The following is a 19,598-nucleotide window of genomic DNA, read 5'->3' on the forward strand; positions in this document are numbered from 1 at the left end:
CATTTGTAAGTAATGGCTGGTGCTGCTCTCTCAAAGTGTGGGGTAGGAAACAGTTAAAACAGTTTAACACACTCCAGTATCTGTATTTACATTTAGGCTATAAAGTCATTTATACCTGAATTGATGCATCAAACAGGTACATTAAAAAATCACCATAAGCAGAAGTGCGTCTTCTTATCTATCAAACTTCTTGTGCAGCAGCTGTGGCATTTTGTTTTTTGTGTCCAGTTTGTTTCAAAAGAAGAAGTTATAGAGAGATTTTACTACAGAGCCACAATAGGAGGAAACATAGTTGGAAGTAGATTTTAACTGTTGTCAGTCCACAGTCACCATATCTCAATCCAATAGAGCACTTTTTCAATGTGGGAGAACAAATGAGAGAGCAAAGAGTTTTGCTTTGAGCCAGATACAGCAAAACTGATTGGAGACTCTTCACAGTACAAAGGTTCAAAACATACTGTGAAAGCTGCACAACAGATTCTGAAGGCAAGAAGTGTTTTGTTTGTTACCTGATATTTTGTAATGTGAATGCTATATTTATTCCTTTTTATGGCCATGGCAGATACAATGTTGTGTCTGTTCACAAAAGCAAACATAAAGGCAAATGTGCAGTCAAGGAATCTTTAAATTGAACTCAATCACCTGACGGTACAGCGAAGACAGAAGGAAATAGGAACGCTTGCTTGACTCCATTTTTTGTTGTCAGAAGTGGCAACAATAGTAGAGTGTTGGACTCAAAGCTGCTGATATCATCTCAAACAGGAACATAACTAAATGAGCTGAAGTGAAGCCTGCTCAGATTCAGAGAGGGAGCAGAGAGAAAAACACATCCACACAGCACAGATGCTCAGACGCTTCACTACAGTGTCAGGGATGATGAAGATGAAACTGCTTCTTGTTGCCATTCTGATGATTATTCTACCAGCGATGGAGGTCATTGGTGTTGGACCAGCCCCACCTGGACAACCAGATGCATGGCTAACAACAACAGGTACACACACACACACACACACACACACACACACACACACACACACACACACACACACACACACCAAATCTAAACTTGTGATGTAGGAGGTATTCTTTTTCTTAAATGTGTGTTTGATTGCATGAATGAGGCTTGTAGTGCGTTATGTGTTCAGGTAGAGTAGAATTATATAAGTATCATAACAGAAAACTGACAGACACACAAAGAGTGAAAGGATCATTTTTATATTAGTTCAGGCTTTCTGTTTCTTTCTTCAGGACGTGCTGGACTAAATCTAAATGGGAAGATGTTCACTCTGTCTTCTAATAATGGAGGAGTAACCTTCTATCCCCCCAGTTATCATTTCCCCACTCCCTACCAAACCAGAAGACACAAAGACAGAGCTCCCATGACCACCGCAGCTACAACCAGAGCCCCAACCAGAGTCCAACTACAGGTGAGCAGGGCATTCAATTTTTTGTACTCATTATTCAAACACTGACTTTTATGTTTCTTCGTTGGTCTGGTCTCTTATAGAAAGGTTTTTAAACAAAAGAAAACCAAGAGCAACACAATCTTTGTTACAGTTCATTTCTGTATCAAAACCTGATGTAATATCATGACATAATTTTGTGTGCATTAAAAAGGTAGCAGATGCCTTTTTTACTAAGCAGGTTTTCAGGGTTACAAAAACAGTTAACTTCTTATCGACGAGCTAAAGCTGTGAAGATAACCTGCCCCAGAGCAGACTGTGGAAAGAAGAGATCAACATAAACAGAATGACCTCCCTGATGACAAATCAGTTCTCTGGAAAATATCGTCCCCAATCCTGGGAGATCCCGGGATTCCAGCTAGGAAGTTCGGTAGTTCAGAAATCCATGAAAAAATTTTAAAAACCTACATACACACAAAACAATTTGGACATAGCTTTTTAAATCTGGCTTTCCCTTACTGCAACATCAGGAGTCCTACTAAGCCAGGGATGACAAACTCATATTACAATGCACATATAACCAACTTTGATCTTAAGAGGGCCGCACCACTTTAATTCAATTTGATTTTATTGAATTCAATCTTTTCTACACATTTATCTCTGAGGTATCTTACCATAATTTTTAAATAAGTGTAATCTTACCTGTAATTTTTCTACAATATACAAAAATTCTGTTGTGGTAAATTTAAGAAATCTTAACAGAACTCTTTGGGCTCAAATTGTAAAAAAAAACAAACAAAAAAAACAAAACTCAAATGAGTAAAATTGCATAAAACATTTTGGTAGCTGATTGCCCAGACTGTCTTCGAATTGTAAAACAACAACAACAACACAAACAAAATGTTTTTAAAAAAATCCCAAATTGAAATTTCTAAGGCAGATTGTGAAAAAAAACCCCTGTCATTTAATAGTTTTTAAAAACCTTTATTACTTGCAATTAACTCTCTTTACTGGGCCAAATCTGACCCCAGGCCTTATGTTTTACATCCCCATGCTAAGAGGTCACACAAAAGTGGACGCAAGGTAAATCTAGGGTTAACCATTCTAACTATGAAAGAGGCGGTGTTGGCAGCATATGAAGACTGCAGAGGCCCATATTTCATAAAGATGCTCAAATTATAATGTTGGAAAAACTCAGAGATGTTAAACAGACTGAAATACAAACTAAAAGCAAGTTCTACAAGGTATAGGTGCCTCATTTTAGGGTCATACCACTGTATTAAAGCTTAAAGAATTATAAAAATATTTAAGAGTTGTATGTGGACAGCTGGGGAAAGGCAAGCAATAAAGATGCTTCTAAGAGTCACTATTTCTTCATGATACTCATCCAAAAAAGACAAAAACTCTACAGGCTCTTTTTAATAGGTCTGAGGGAAAGGTGACGTATTTTCCAGAAACTGGTCAGTAGGTGACGAGTTCATACCTGTTGATCTCATGAACATAAAATGTTTAAGCAGAAGCTAGGTCTGCGGCACAAGTTACCATGGTGATGGAAATAGGTGTGCAGGTGTCAGTTCCTTTATTATTTAGATTTATTGAAGCTGATAAGGAAGTCCAGAAAAAGACATAGCAACACAAATGGCACTAAAAGGCAAACCTACGATGACAAGAGATAAAGAAGACATCAGTAAGGTGGAGCATAAAGGCTAATCTGTTACATAAATAATGGAAACAGTGGTGGGTTAAGCACCCAGATATAGAGATTATTAACTGCAGAAAGGGGAACATACCTCAAAGCCTGTTACACACTGTTCCTGACCATTTCCAGGAACCAATTTAACCTGTTTAAACTGCATGTAAAGTCAATAATCATGTTAAGTAACGTCTACATTTTTACTCACCTTTTCACAGGTGTGTCTGTGTGTCTGCGTTACATGACTGACTATATGTATCAAACCTTCCCGCTCTTCACTGTCAGTCCAAAGAAATCCACTCTAAAGCTGCAGGGTAGCGCTGACGTATTCACGCTATCATATCAGGATCACAACAGCGTGGGCCTGGAACCCATTGTGTATTCATGGCCGGACATTAAACAGGACATCTGGACCAGTGTCTGCCTCACTGTGGACACCAGTAAAGGTGTGGTCCAGCTGTTCAATGGTGTGTACATGAGCGTCAGGAAGGTGCTGCCCACTCAGGTGAGAATTATTAGAATTAGTGTGTAGACACCCACATACACCCACATGTTTAGTTTAAATACGTAGCATAGAAAAGGAAACACTTTTATTTATTAACATCTTTCAGACTTGAGGCAAATGGAAAAGTTACTGCATCCATAACATCTAATAAATGATGACACAGTGAGGAAGCTGTAACCTTTCTAAAAGCTTAAAAGCCTTTTTTTTCACTCAGAATGCAAACTATGGAAATATGGGTAACAAAATATACAGATCAATCATATTTCAGGTCTACAGCAGTTAGCATTTCCTCCTAAAAAAAACACACAAGCAAACACCCCTGTTAGCCAATAAAACCTTCACTGTGTGTGCGTTTGTGTGTGTGTGTTCAGTATGTGTGGGCAGGTGAGCCTGTCATTGACTTCCCGGGTTTTGATGGTCAGCTGACAGACGTCCACGTGTGGGATTATCCTCTGAACTATAAAGAAGTTTTCTACTACATCACTAAAGGCTACTATGGGTAAGATCCTGTGCAGTGTTGGTCAAGTTACTTGAAAAAAGTAATCAGTAACTAATTACTGATTACTCCCCCCAAAAAGTAATCCCGGTACTTTACTGATTACTTATTTTCAAAAGTAATTAATTACTTAGTTACTTAGTTACTTAGTTACTTTTTAAAAACACGATTTACAACCTGAAGAGGTGATAAAGTGATAGATCTTTCAGCCCAATTCTACTTTTTCTACATAATCCATCATACAAAATGTAATCAAATGGAAAAGTCTCTTTTTTTAACTTGTTTTATTAGTTTTAATCTTTTAACTTTATGCATCAAGCAAAACATTTAATTATATGCAACATTCTCTGACTTGAATAAATTAGTTTAACATTTAAACCTATTTTCTGCACATTCCAGCACATAAAATAAAATATTTTTTGTGTTTTCACTCACTCTTTCAAACAGATGCAAGTAAAACACAGCAGAAAATAAATAAAGTCAAAGACTCAGCGGTCCTTTTGCTCTATTTTCACCTGTAAAGCAGGAGCAGGGTAGGCGGAGGGTTACCCTGGTGTAGGTGTGCTGCGGTCAGTTGAAGAATCCGCGCGAGTGTCTCTGTGAGTTTCCCATCACGTCGTAGCTACTCGGTGCTTGCTCGGAAGTTTAGGGGTTTTTTTCGCTGTAAAAAGAAGTTTTCTTCCCACGCACGATGGACGCTAATGTTTTTGTCACTTTTTATGGAATCAAACTCAAAGTAAGGTCAGTACTTCCACGCTTTAAATGCTGCACGCTCATACTCTCTCCCGCACTCGATATATTATCCATTGTTGATCTGCACACAGCTGCTGTCACCAACGTCGCACTTGCTTACGTCACTGTCATGAGACATTCTTGCAAAAAAAATCACGGTTTTAGTAACGCAGTAACGCAGCGTTCCTACGGGAAAGTAACGGTAATCTAATTACCGATTTTGCAATAGTAATCCCTTACTTTACTCGTTACTTGAAAAAAGTAATCAGATTACAGTAACGCGTTACAAGTAACGCGTTACTGCCCATCTCTGATCCTGTGTGTGTGTGTGTTTATGTGTGTGTGTTCCAGTTTTACATGTACAGCTAACTTAAACCTCACTGCAGCACAGACCATCATCACTGCATTAAGACTGATTTTAAGTGTGTTTTATTCCCAATAGTTAAAAAAAAATTGTCTAATACATGAAGAAATAAACTCATCATAATGTTACACAATGGGTGTGAGAATTCTGCTTCATTTGTTAATGAGAACAATAGTTATCTTTCTGTCATCTCTCTGCATGACATCTCATGTTAAAATATGTAGCACAAAGTAGAAATGTTCAACCGAAGCACCGAAAAAGTTTATCTGGGCATGGAGCGCCCTCTTTTGGAATCAAGTTAAATAACAGTGCAGACCTGAAGTCATCTATGTGAGCGTGGTGCCTGGTTGGTACCTGGTTCAGTGGCTGCAGCTCAGGAGGTAGAGGAGGTCATCGAAGGGAAGGTAGTTTGATCCCTGGCTGCTCCAGTCTGTGTGCCAAATATCTTTGGGCAAGACACTAACTCCACTATACTCTCTGATACATCCAGTGAATGTGTATGAATGTTGAATAGAAAGCACTTATGTAGAGAAAGTGCTACTTTTAGTGCTCAGAGTAGAAATGTGCTGTATAAGAATCAGACAATTTATCTTTTACTGTTTTTTGAGTGAATTGTTTCTTTAGGACCACCATATTTTGCCCAAATGTGTCCTTTGCAATTATAATTGTGTGCTGATGAGTTTGCATTACACTGCCACCAAAAGCTGTCCCTATATCTAACATCCATAATCTATTTTTAAACAAAATTATTTTTATTTATAATCGGCCTTGTGTTTTTAGGTCTTACAACGGCTCTGTCATCTCCTGGTCCTACATCAGCTATTCTAACAGAGGAAGGGCAGTCATGGAGGACTCCTATGACATGCAGGCAAAACAGCCAATCGGGGAAGCTGAGCAAGACCGTGGCGTGAAGGAAGAGAAGCTGAGATTTTTCAGCGTGGAGGAGGAAAAAAGACAACAGTTGTTTTAATGATGACGGAGTAGGGACGGAGTAGGGTAATTAGTAGAAAATAATCCAGTCATAAAAGACTTGACAGTGATTAATTGTGTTTTGAAATTAAATGTTTGATTTGATTTCAGTGTGTGGTTTTGTTTATGAAGCAAGATGGGAAACAAATCTTACACTCTCTCACTTTGGACACGTCCATGCTCCCTCAGGCTGTGCATGACTTTGTGTTGTGCACGTAGCTGAAAACTGCCACATCTTATCCAAACAGCAACCTTGATTGATAAAAAATGAAGGTAAAGTGTCAAAAAGTGCTTCTTTTCCACCCTTCCACACTCAGCTTTATCACCAGTGTGAATTTACACTGATTAGCCAAGGTGCACTTCAGATGTCTCTGCATGTGGCTGTGAATGCACCAGAAATAAGATTAAGTAAAAATTTGAGACACAGATTTGGACAAAAAATTAAAATCTGAAGCTAATTATTCATTTTTTATGTGTTGTGGTTGTTTTTGTGTGTTTATTATGGAAAATAACAATACAGAGGTGGTGGGGAGAGAGTAATGAATGATATCTGTTAAGGTGCTATATTGTGCTTTAAAGGAGCAGTTCGGTGTTTTGTGAAATGGCCTTGCTTGATTCTGGAGGTGTCAGATTTGTTGAAAACCTAAGTGCAGCACACATTCATGCTTAATCCACAACTAAGAATCAAACAGGGACTAGAGAGGGAATCAAAACAGTGGAAATAAGAAAAAGTGACAATACTTTTTAAAGTAGCACAGAGTGTCACTTCAGCTCAAGTTCTATTTTATTTCTCTTCATGATTTTATTCTCAGTTTCCTTTGAGAATTTGTAATCATATTTATGCCCCTGAGTTTGTTTTTCCTGCACTCCTGTGATTTCTGAGTCACGTCTGTATTTCTGTACTTCCCTGTCTTCAGTTACTTCCTGATCTTTTATGCTTTACATTTATTTTTATTTTTTCAGTTTGTCTTGGTTCAGTTTTGCCTCGTCCCTCATGATTGTGTGTCCGCCTGCTCTGTGTTTCTGTCACGGTCCTGGGTCGGTGACCCTGTGTTATTTTGTTAAGGATTTCTTCGCTGTAAATGACTTCTTGTGTTCTGATTTGATGTTTGAGTTTCCTCATTGTTATCACAATTAGTGTCCAGGTTTCTTTCTCTGTATTTCTAGTGCTCTAGTTCTTTGTTCTGTGATTTCTAGTTTTTAGGTTTGGTTCATGTGTCCCTTTTGGCTCAGTGTCAGGTCTGTGTCTGTTGGCTGTTTCCTGTTTAGCTTTGAAAGTCTGCTTCATGTCAGCATTTCTAGTTTCGCTTCCCCTGTCTCGTGAGGTCAATTCCTCATTCCCTCTTGTTCCTGTGTATTTACAGTGTGTGTCCTCCAGTGCTCGTCATCGTACTTCTACCACTCCTTTGTGCTGTGTGTATTTCTCCGTGCTCCTCGTGTCCACAGTTATTTCAGAGTGTGTTCCAAGTTTAGTAGCTTCCTAGTTTCCTGTTGTTTCTTTTTTTCCCTCAGGCCTTAGTTTCTAGTTTCCAGTTTTTGGTTATATGTTCTTTCTCATCGTGTTTGGATGTTCAGCGGCAATAAAAGCTGCCTCTCTCAGTTTAACTCTTGTGGTCTGAGTCCTGCATTTGAGTCCTAAACCTGCCTGCCACACAGCAGAACCGTGACAGTTTCCCTACTTTATGTTAGGTGACTGACTATAACGGCTGGACTCAGTAGCAGAAACACACACAGGCTCGGCGGTTGCAGTAAATGCTGTTTTATTTACAGTGATAGGGGATACTTACAAAGGACGGGGCTATTTACAGCGATCGGGTAAACATGCGAGGACCGAGAGGGAATGAAACAGAGCCGATGCATGCAGGAGGATGGGTGGCGCACTGGAGTGACCTGAGGATGAGGGACAAAACAGAGTTAGGAAATTGCGCCGCAAGCCAAGGGGGTAAACATACTGTAAATCTCCAAAAGAACAGGCAGGTGAGCAGGCGGCGGGACAGGCTAGTGCAGGGGGTCTGCAATGGATCTGCAAAACATTTTACAACTTGTGGAAGTGACAAAACTCCGACATCAGGCGTCCGTCGCACAGCTCTTTGAATGCTCCCTCTGATGGGGAGAGAGAAGGAAGACAGGATGAAAGACATGCTGTGGACGAGATCCAGAGATTAATAACAAGTGTGATTCAGCAGAGAAGTCTATTAACACATGTTGAGTGAGAAAGGTGACCAAAAAGGAAATACTCTCCAGCAATGTACAGGATTCAGGGTCACCTTAACCAGCCCTGACTATATGCTTTAGCAAAAAGGAAAGTTTTAAGCCTAATCTTAAAAGTAGAGACAGTGTCTGTCTCCTGACTGGAAGCTGGTTCCACAGAAGAGGGGCCTGAAAACTGAAGGCTCTCCCTCCCATTCTACTTCCCCCTGAATTTTCTCCCGAACCCAAATTTTGTGGAGCTATAGTAAGTTTTTTTTTTTTTTTTTTATCCTGGAGTTCGCTCCATACTTCTTCCAGGAGTCAGTTGTGGATGTTCTGTGACCATACACAAGTCACAGAGCTGCTGTATTTGTACTGACATTAGATTACACACAGGTGCACTTTATTTAGTCATTAGCACTCATCAGGCAATGTCTATGGGCAACTGACTTCACTCAGACCAAAGGGGGCTGAATAATTACGCACACCCCACTTTGCAGTTATTTATTTGTAAAAAATATTTGGAATCATGTATGATTTTCGTTCCACTTCTCACGTGTACACCACTTTGTGCTGGTCTTTCACGTGGAATTTCAATAAAATTGATTCATGTTTGTGGCTGTAATGTGACAAAATGTGGAAAAGTTCAAGGGGGGCGAATACTTTTGCAAGCCACTGTAAATTCAGCTAACTGTTATCATTTCATGAGTAAAGCTGCTCAGATGATTGAATTGCGATTTTTGTTTTTCGACTCAATAGCCCACATTTTGATTTCGTTTTGCATGTTGCTGATTTCACATAGATCCACTGCTGAAACGTGCCTTTGGGTTTTTCATCATTTAACAAGAATAGGCTCAGGCAATCATTGTGTAATTAGACTTAGCGTATGTGACAGTACGTGGCACAAAATGAACAAGAAGCTTTCATGTATCTAAATCCAGATTTTAGTCCCAAATTTTGTTGACCATAATGAAAATATATACTCTTTGGTATATATTAACCACTGGATGTAAAATAATATATACAAAAGAAAACATTCTGAATCACATTTAGTGTTACAGTTTAGAGCACCACAATAGGATATCCACAATTTAGGATACAGACATTTGTTTTAGTTCAACATCGCAATCATTCTGCGATTGAGTAGTTTACAGAACCAGCAGTTAGCAGCAATAACTTCAGCTGCTTCAATTCATTGACATTTGCAAGCCTACCTTTATACACAGCATTTCTGTCAGGTTGAGGTCTGGGCTTCCATGCTGTAGATTTGCTGCTGTACCCGGGGTCATTATCCTGTTGCATGACCTGATTTAGGAGACGCTTTAGCTGTCGGACAGATGGCCTGACATTTGACTCTAGAAAACTTTGGCATACAGAGGAGTTTGTTGACTGCAAGGTGCCTATCTCTTGTGGCTGGAGAACAAGCTCAAATCACCACCCTCAAATCAGCATGCTTGACAGCTGGATTGAGGTGTTTATGCTGTGTTTGATTTTTGCTGAAGGTACTGCTGTGCATGATGGCCAAACCTCCGCTTTGGTCTCATCTGTTAAAAAGACGTTGCTGCAGAAGTCTTCTTCAAGGGCAAATTTGCAGCCGAGTTGTTGTGTTCTTTTAAGAGAAGAAGCTTTCTCCTGGCAGCCCCTCCAAACAAGCCATACTTCTTTGGTCTTTTTCTAATTATACTGTCATGAATGTTAACATTTAACATGCTGTCTGAGGCCTGTAGAGGCTCAGATGCAGCTCTTGGATATAGTGCAGTTTCTCTGAGCACTGAACAGTCTTTGGGGTGGATCTGAATGCTGCAGACTAGCAAACTTGCTGCCTCCACCGTGTTTTATAGACAGCTATAGACACTCACTGCTGTAGCGCTCTCCTGACCTCCTCTGCATATGATGATGATGATTTAGACTAAATTTGGAGTCATCAGTTCATCAAACCTTTTGCACCTGATTTGCAGTCCAGGTCATGAGTAACTTGGCATACCTCAGCTTCTTTCTCTTGCTTTGCATTCTTTAACACGATCCCTGCTAATGCTAACATGTTCCAGCAGTCTGTGTTTTCCCATCAAGCAATAGTGTTAAACTTTGAGTTTTTGTTCTTTCATTTGAGATATACACGTATTCAGTCGTTGGTTGACACACCATTTAGTCACTGATAGGCTGATACAATAACATTGCTTTATGATTTCTTGTTAAGATTTGCTTATTAATAGAAAAATTAGGCACTATGGCAGTATAATAGTACCACTAATATTAATATATATAGAGAGAGAGTCTGGATGGCATTACCTTGACAGCTATAAGAATCGATTATTCTTGACCAGGAACATTTTCTTTAACAAGCAAACTAAGAATGCCCTCTTTCCTCTGCCAAGTAAATCAGAGACATACTGAAGCTTCTAGGATGCACTATTGATTGGAATTACTTATTATAAGGCTGTTCTAAAAGCTCCCTGAAAAGCCTTCAGCTGATGAAAATCAAGAGATCATATATGTCCACAGTAGATATTCTTTTTAATGGCTGTAAAATCCACAGTTGGCAAACCCTTGATGATCAAGTCATATCATGATATCACTGCAAACCCACCAAATCAACGTAACAAACCAACGACCTAAATAGTTCTGTTAGAGATCTCTTGCTGTCAAAATGAAGTTCTTTCTTCCTCCCTGCCACCAAGTGTTTGCTCATACAGCCTCATTTGATTGTCAGGATCCTCTCACTAATGTCTTTAGCTTATAACAAAACGCACTTTGAGATGACCATTCCTGTGAAACAGCTCTACATAAATAAAACTCAACTGACCCGGACATGTAACATTAATAAGGAGTGGTTCGCTTGCTCCAACTCCTTCTGCCTCATCTCAGCATCCTTGGCACTCTGCTGATCCTTCTGCAGTTTCCTGATGTAGTCTACAGAAGCCTTGAGAATGGTGCCTTTATTCCAGCGCATCTCTCTGTCATTGTTGCGATGTCAGTAAAGATAAGAAGGACAACAGAGGCAGAGGACAAGATCATGATTTATACGCCTAATGCGTGGCCCCCTGGCATTTAAAATTCAAACAGTGTAACTTTATGTGAGCAGTGGAAAATGAAAGCGCCAGTACGACCTACAGGTCTGATGACTCGGGTATCAAAGTGCCCAACTCCTTTATGCGGTCACTGATGTTGAACCAATGCCTCCACTCAACTGCTACCAACAAAGCAAAGGCACACAAGGTTACCTCCAGCAATCAGCTGGTATTAAGCAGAAGTGCACAAACAACTAAATAGGATGTTGTGATTCTGAATCTGAAATGTTAGCGTTCATGTTACGAAAAACTAAACTGTTTATTAAAAACTAAATAAATAAATGAAACAAGACACATGTTTATAAAAGAAGAAGTATAACAAGTACACTTATTGTAATGTGATTTTATTCAAAATCACTTTGTTCACTTTGTAACTGTGTGCTTTAAAAACTGCTACACAAATAAACTTCTTCTTTTTCTTATGTTGATTGTGTTTTCTTGTATCTCTTGTATATATTTTCTCAGTCCTGTTTTGTCCTTTGGGTTGGGGTCGTGTTGTTGTTGCAGCTCTTTGTTTCCTCGCTCTGTGCGTCCTGTATTTGTATCCCTTGTGATTTCTGGTGTTTGGACTCTGATATTATTCCTGTGTTTTGGGCATTTTGGACTTTGTTTGGTTCCTGGACTATCAGCAAACACACCTCAACCTGTCTGCAAGTTCAACTCAGAGGTCATGACTGCTGTGCGGTATGAATACAGTCCATAAAGGCTGATTCCAGTCTATTTAGACTAAAGTAACACTAAAAGATTGAGTAGCTCTGCTCACCACAACAGCTTTTCCACATCATTTAACAAGAGGTAAAGCTGACACAAGAACCAATACTATATGGAAATTCTTAAGTTACTTTAGCTTTTATTAAATCTGTATGTGAGCTTTTACTTCCTCTACTCAAACCAGTGTTGAACTTTATCTCATATTAACAGCTTGCTGTGTCTGTAAATTTCATCTTTCACTTCCTTAAACTTGTCGCCCAAACTTTCATGCAGAGCTCCAGAAATAATTAAAGCTAGGCACACTAGAGTAAGGGAGTGACAGTCAACTTTACTGGAAGCAAAGAAATAGTTATACTGCAAGCAAATTAAGTACTGCAAGTAATTTTAAGTAATGTGTAAATCATTTTTGATAATAATTTTTTCACAATTTACAATATAATTTTCATTTTCTTACACAGTGAAAACAGCATTTTTTAAAAATTCATAGATAGATAGATATTTAAGTCATAAAGTAAATTATTTCTTCATTTCCTTTACAGAGTAAGCCCAGTAAGTCTTGCTGACAGGTTTCTCTGACTACAGCAGAATTCCTTTATAAATTTGAGCTGCATTGTTGTTTTTTCTTATGGTGTTTCATATTTTAAAAGTAAAACTTCCAAGTAAAATAAGAGATTAAATATTCACAGTCGGGACTTTTGCCAGTGCATTAAATTTTAATTTTTCATATGGCAACTCCCGTAGCTTCAAAAAGACTGTCCTTTAGAAGTCAAAGGGAAAATTAACCTCAGCCTTCACCTCTGTGAAAACTTCCACCGACATTTCAGATTTCAAGTGATTATGATCGAAAAAACAAACAAAAACAAAAAAGGCTGATGAAACAAAAGATAAAAGATAATGGATTACACTGTACAGCTGCATGAAGTGAACTCTGATATATACATTAATACAAAAGAAGAAGGGGAAGAAGGGGACCACCCTCCAGTTTTTAGCCACTGGGAAAAGAGACATCTCAGCTTCACAGGACAGTTTCATCTTCTGTCATTAAAGCAGCAGCTTGTTTTCCTCCACACTGAAGAATCTCATCTTCTTTTCCTTCCGTCTACTCTCTTGCTCAACTTTTGCTCGCATGTCAAAGTTGTCCTCCAAGACTGCCCTTCCTCTGTTATCGTATCTGATGTAGGACCAGGAGATGACAGAGCCGCTGTAAGACCTAAAACCACAACAAAACACACGCTTTTAACAAGCTTTTAAAACAAAGCTTAAACATTAAAAAGCAAATTTAAGACAAGGCCTGTTTTAAATGAATTTTTTACTTTATTTATATCTTTAATATTGTCATTTATACTGTGGTTATGATTAAACGGTCGGTGTGTGAGTTCAGCATAGAGATCTTACCCGTAATAACTTCTGCTCATGTAGTAGAAGATGTCTTTATATCGCAGAGGATAGTCCCACACCTGGACGTCTGTCAGCTGACCATCAAAACCTGGGAAACTAATCACAGGCTCGCCTGACCACACATACTGAACACACAGAAAAAAGAGAAGATCAAAATTAAAGATGATTAAGTGATTTTGAGAATAATATTGTCTACTTTTTAAAGCCTTTCAGAAATCTGGATTACAATGAAGGAGTCATTTGAGTGTTTTCTTCACTTAGATATAAACAAAACAAAACAAAAATAGATTCTATGTTGTCATTATTATGTCTTCTGTTGAAGTCTCAGGCACAAAAAGGGTGGAAAGGAGTTACTGTTCCAGCTGGTGGAGTCCAGCTATCTCAGGGTCTTGTTTCTTGAGAGACAGACTGTAATGTGACTAAGAGATGGCTGAATATTAAGGTAAAGCTCTAAGTTTACCAGTGGATCTATTTTTCCCTGTGACCACGAGCTGTGAGAAAATCATGGATACAAGTGAGGAAAATGAACTTCCTCTGAAAGGTGTCTGGGTTCCGCTCATTGGAGAGACATTTCAATTAAAAATACTCAAATAAATAAATACCTGAGGTGGTTCATTAATCTGACCAGAATGCTTCCTGCACACCTGGACTCGCACACTACTTTGCTCTGTTTAGTGAATTTGTCTTTCTGTCTGTGCATCCACACAGTTTTTAACATGCTGATTCTAACTTTGTCGACATTCTCACCTGATAAGGCATCACCTTCCTGGGGCTCATATACCCGCCACTGAACATCTGGACCACACTCTTACTGGTGTCCACAGTGAGGCAGACACTGGTCCAGATGTCCTGCTTAATGTCTGGCCATAAGTGCACAATGGGCTGCAGGTCCACACTGAAGGAATCATAATAGGACAGCATGAACGTGTCAAAGCTACGCTGCAGACTCAGAGAGGATGTGTCTGGACTGAGAGTGAAGAGTGGGAAGGTTGGCTGCACAGCGTCAGTCATGTAACGCAGACACACTGACACACCTGCAAGAGATGTAACAAAAACAGGTTGGACAACACATTTCCTTAAAATGATTGCATCGGGCTTTGACGAATGTTTTCTTTCCTTTAGTTGGTTTGCAAGATATTTTACCTGCTCAGGATCAATGTGAATATAAACTGTACCAATTTCAGCGGATCAATTTCATTGATCTGCAGTGCACACAGTCATTCAGCTGCACAGGCTGGACTTCTGGATAATAAGGTAATGCTACACTACTGTTTGTTTGTGTTTTTTATTTTTATTTTATTAGTTTAATGGAATTACAGTCTATAAGATTATACACTTACAGAGTCAGCACTTTTGCCAATTTTGTTGTCTGGCTTCAAACAGACTAAACCAAGGGGTGTCAAGCATAAGGCCCGGGTGCTGGAATTGGCCTGCAAAAGACTACAATCTGGCAGTCTGTACAGTGTAGAGGAGGACGTAAATTTCATGCTTTTCACTGTGTTTCCATGAGTTTTACAGCTTTTCCTACTGATAAAGACCTCCTCTATGGCCATTTACACTTCACCAACATAAATAAGCAAAAGAAAAACTATTAACAGAAAGTTCCTGTTTTTTCACCATCTATTATGAAAATATGAATGAAAATATTATATGAAAATATTATATTTTAACTATATTATTAGAGACTTAGACTTAGAGACTTAGAGCTTTTTATTGTCATTGTGCAGTTTCTTGCACAGCGAAATTGGGTAGCTGAACCACAAAGGTGCTAAAGTAAGAAGAAGAGGAACCAATATACAACGAAGGCGGAAAATAAATAAATAATTAAATAAATAGAATAAAAATAAAATAAAAAACAGTGTATATGTATACATATGTGAGTGGAACTATATACATGGTGTATGTGTAGGAAACATTGAAACAGACTGGGACCAAAATAATTGCACATGAGCCAAAAATATTGCACAGAACATGGAAAGATTACAGTGGGTTTGCATTAAAAATATTCTGTCAATTAACAAAATTTTTCATGTTATAATTAGCTCGCCGAGCTAACAGAAATATTTCATGTAATTTTTCAAATTTATTTCTCGCAATTCAAGCCCCAAGCAGCAATTTTTTATCATGCCGAAAACCTGAGATGAATTCTTGAAACTTTTTTTTCATGGTCTAAGGAGCTTGGAAAGAAAAGCGTCTGGATGTTTCCCCTCTCATCTGAGAAGCTTCTTTAGTTCTAGGGTCAAATGGTGGAGAGTCCCAGATTTAAGCCCTGTGGGAGTGTCACCCCAAGAGGGACAAAAGGACCCTGAAGAAGCTTCTCGGATGAGAGGTGAAACGTCTTCAAGCACCTTAAAGAAGTCCAGACGCTTTTCTTTCAAAGCTCCTTAGACTACAATGACCTGGATGACTGAGAACCTTCACAGACACTTCTTTTTCACATATTCAAATATCTCTGGGATTAACCGTGTAGTTAAACGGGCAAAAAAGAGGACTTTTCCAGTCCTGCTTCAGATCAAAGTAGCTGTTTAATCCTTCTCTGTACAACCAGTAAATCTAATGCCAGTAGAATAAACCGCTGACTGCGTCCACACCACCTCTTTGAATGTACATACTCACTTCTGGTTGGACTCTGTGTGGTTGTAGCTTTGGTGGTGGTGGTCTTTGGAGATTTGGTGGTGGTGGTGGTGGTGTTTGGAGATTTGGTGGTGGTGGTGGTGGTGGTGTTTGGAGCTCCGACTTTGTAGCTTCTGGTTGGGTAGGGAGTTTGGAAATGATAATTGGGGTGATAGAAGATTACTCCTCCATAATTACGAGACAAAGTGAACATCCTCCCGTCTAGATTTATTTCAGAACTTCCTGCAGACAAAAAGACAACAAAAAAGCCGTTATAACGTTTTCCTTCCTTCCTTCTTCCTTCATTATATGTGTTTTTATGTTGACTTCCGGGGTTTTGCTCCCAAAAGCAGGTTTAGTAAAAACTAAACAGCACACACCCCAATCCTCTGCAAAAGTTTACACCTTTAAAAACACTAAAATCCAGCTCCTTTATTTCCTTTCTGGTGACAGAAGAATATCTGTAATGTTTCATCCTCACATTGGAATCAAATTAGTTCTTTGTTCTTTTTATAACTCTTTGCGTCTGTAGAATGCAATTAAATTTCTGTGCCAGATGGCCTGGCCTCCACAGTCACCTTACCATAAACCCAAATGAGATGGTTTGGGATGAAATGGATCGCAAAGTGAAGGCAAAAGGGCCAACAAGTGTTCAGCATTTCTGGGAACTCCTTATAAACTGTTGGAAAACCATTTCAGGTGACGACCTCATCAGGCTAATCGAGAGAATGCCAAGAGTGCGCAAAGCAGTAATCAAAGCATCTAAGGATACGTTCACACTGCAGGTCTTGATGCTCAATTCTGATTTTTTGATCAAATCCGATTTTTTTGCCTGCTTGTTCACACTGCAAATAAAATACGACAGCAAACACGCTCTAGTGTGAACGCTTAAAGCGGCCCGCATGCGCAAAAGAAGACGTCACACACAACGCGCTCAGTTTAGACCCAGAGTAAACAGTATTGTTTGACTGATGGCCCTTAATATAAAGACTTCGGACTTTACGTTTCCCAACGGTCTGTCTCGACATGACCGTTCAAACAGCAGTCGCTTTTTTTTTTTTTTAATTATATTTTTATTGAAGAAAAAAAAGGGATTTGTTACAATAAAGTGCATTGACATTATTTAGTCAAAAAAAGAAAAAAAATCTTTTTCTTAGTCCTTTTGTTTTACATTCTGATAGCAAAAAAAAATAAAATTAACTCGTTTGCTTGACAGTGTGTTACATAATGCAGCATGTTTAACTTATTTACAAAGACTACATTAGGTACATATTATGAAGTTGATGGTCAACCTGACATTGTACGATACATGGGAGATACACCAATTCAGGGCTGGTCTTACCTAAATTCAGGGTGGATGGGGGACACAAAGCTAATCCATTTATTCCATATTTTGTAGAATTTGTCTTTTCGAATTTTAAAAAAGAATGTCAATTTTTCCATTTTAAATATTTCGAAAACCACATTAAACCAATCCTCAAGTGTTGGCGGAGTTGGATTTAACCACTTTCTGGTTATTGATTTTTTGCTGGCCGCTAATAGCGCTTGTAAGAGTTTTGTGTCCCCTCCCCGGACCGAGCCAGCAACCGAGCCCAAGTACAAATTTACAAAATTGATGTCAAATTTTATCTTAAAAACCTCACACAAAGTTGTATGAATTCCCAGCCAGTAATTTTTTAAGTTAGGGCAGTCCCAAAAGATATGATAATGATGTGCCTCTTCTGATCCACATCTTCTCCAGCATTCTGCTGTCCCATTTTTATATTTAGTTTGATGAGGGGTTTTGAAAAATCTAATAATGTTCTTCCAACAGTGGTCTCTCCAAGATAAAGAACTTGTTGAGTACCAATGAAAATTACAAATCCTCTCCCAGTTCTCGTTTGTTATACCCATCCCCGATTCCAATTCCCATTTAATCTTAACATTTTGAGTAGTATCCTTCCTTGCTTGAAGGAGCACATCATATAGTTTGGAGATTGCCTTTCTCAGAGAACTATCATATGCTAATTTAACTATCTTAAAAATTTCTAACTCAACCATATTTGGGTTTGGGATATTGTAGTGTTTGTTAAAGTAATCCCTCATTTGAAGAAACCTGAAGAAATCTACTTGTCTTAAGCCATTTCTTATTTGTAAAGACTGGAAACTCTGTAGTGTCCCTTTATGTGTGAAGGAATGGAATGTTGTTAGTCCACTCTCTATCCAGGACTGAAATCTATTATCACTTTCATTTGGTTTAAAATCTGTGTCATAAGCACACCATCTAAATACTTTTAGTATTCGTTCACTACCACATATTTTAGTCACTTTATTCCATATTTTTAAAGTGTGGCTTATCCATGGTCCTTTATCTTCTAAACGGTCTGCCAATTTTTTATCCGCAATTGAAGCTTGTAGTTGAAATTTTGGGGTTGTATTGAATTCTATGGATTTCCACTTAGCTTTCAAATTCGGGTTACACCATTGCAGCAGGGGGATGACCTGAGATGCATAATAAGTAGTCGCTTACTAAAACATCGGATATGTATTGGATTCAGTACCACATACGAAAGTGACCCAGATCGGATTTGAAAATATCGGATTTGTCCCGTTCACACTGTCATACCATGATCGGATATGGGTCGCATAGGGTAAAAAAAAATCGGATTTGATGCGCTTTCGCCTGCAGTGTGAACGTAGCCTAAAATATGTTGAGTAATTTCACACTTTTTTGTCATGTATTTGCAATTACTAGAAATGCCTTTAAGATTCTTTTGTACGTTTACCTGTTGTTCTTGGCCACGTGGGTCGCTCTTCAGTAGGAGCTGGTTCAACCATCGTTGGCATGAAAACCATCAGACTGAGAACAAAAAGTAGCTTCATCTTCATCTATAAAACAAACCCTGCAGTTAACTCGATGTGTTTATCTCTCTGCTGTCTCCCTGATTCCGAGCAGGCTGCACTTCAGCTTGTTTGCTTTCAGTTTTCTCATTCAAGCGTCAACTTCCTGCATGTTCCACCTTCCCGTTTTGTTCCCACTAGTCTTTCTACATAGCAACAAGCTACAATTACTATGTAAATACTGAGGAACTAGACTTAAAAAAAAACCCCACAAACTTTTTAAAAATAATTTTTAATACTTTGTTCAGAATCTTTTTAAGGGAAGGATTGCCCAATCCTCAAACTCAAGGATATCAACAAACCTTGGGCAAGACACTTTACCCTACCGCCTACTGGTGTTGGCCAGAGGGGCCAATGGCGCAATATGGCAGCCTCGCTTCTGTCAGTCTGCCCCAGGGCAGCTGTGGCTACAACTGTAGCTTGCCTCCACCAGTGTGTGAATGTGAGAGTGAATGAATAATGGAATTGTAAAGCGCTTTGGGTTCCTTGAAAAGCACTATATAAATCCAATCCATTATTATTATTATTATAAGCTGTTGATCAAGTAATTTCTTTGTGTGTGACAGAACAAATTCA

At 38.8% G+C, this 19,598-nt stretch overlaps 2 protein-coding genes across 6 annotated transcripts; one reads left to right on the plus strand and one right to left on the minus strand.

The window, feature by feature from the left end:
• The first annotated feature begins 836 nt into the window (after nucleotides 1-836).
• On the plus strand, nucleotides 837-6,267 carry LOC146574706 (uncharacterized). Of its 4 annotated transcripts, XM_085275595.1 has the most exons (5): nucleotides 837-991; nucleotides 1,249-1,427; nucleotides 3,315-3,601; nucleotides 3,973-4,100; nucleotides 5,974-6,267. In XM_085275595.1, exons 3-5 carry the CDS (start codon nucleotides 3,338-3,340, stop codon nucleotides 6,161-6,163), a joined length of 582 nt encoding a protein of 193 aa, XP_085131721.1. In that variant the 5' UTR covers nucleotides 837-991; nucleotides 1,249-1,427; nucleotides 3,315-3,337; the 3' UTR covers nucleotides 6,164-6,267. The 4 variants fall into 4 exon arrangements, 3 of the variants coding, with proteins under 3 accessions (XP_085131721.1, XP_085131722.1, XP_085131723.1); XM_085275596.1 differs by lacking the exon at nucleotides 837-991 and having other exon boundaries at nucleotides 1,231-1,427; XM_085275597.1 differs by lacking the exons at nucleotides 837-991; nucleotides 1,249-1,427 and adding an exon at nucleotides 3,006-3,095.
• A 6,557-nt stretch (nucleotides 6,268-12,824) lies between these two features.
• Nucleotides 12,825-19,114, minus strand: LOC146574707 (jeltraxin-like). 2 transcript variants are annotated; one of them, XM_085274611.1, is made up of 6 exons: nucleotides 18,908-19,114; nucleotides 16,220-16,385; nucleotides 16,146-16,189; nucleotides 14,277-14,563; nucleotides 13,527-13,654; nucleotides 12,825-13,341 (listed from the first exon to the last, which is right to left on the minus strand). In XM_085274611.1, the coding sequence occupies exons 1-6, from the start codon at nucleotides 19,008-19,010 to the stop codon at nucleotides 13,173-13,175; spliced, it is 897 nt and encodes a 298-aa protein (XP_085130737.1). In that variant the 5' UTR covers nucleotides 19,011-19,114; the 3' UTR covers nucleotides 12,825-13,172. The 2 variants fall into 2 exon arrangements, with proteins under 2 accessions (XP_085130737.1, XP_085130736.1); XM_085274610.1 differs by having other exon boundaries at nucleotides 16,146-16,385; nucleotides 18,908-19,113.
• Between the last annotated feature and the right edge of the window lie 484 nt (nucleotides 19,115-19,598).

Source organism: Mchenga conophoros, linkage group LG5, assembly GCF_057382185.1.
Source record: "Mchenga conophoros isolate Kocher_MC1m ecotype Shallow Benthic linkage group LG5, M_conophoros_male_GT1.1, whole genome shotgun sequence".
NCBI lineage: Eukaryota > Metazoa > Chordata > Actinopteri > Cichliformes > Cichlidae > Mchenga > Mchenga conophoros.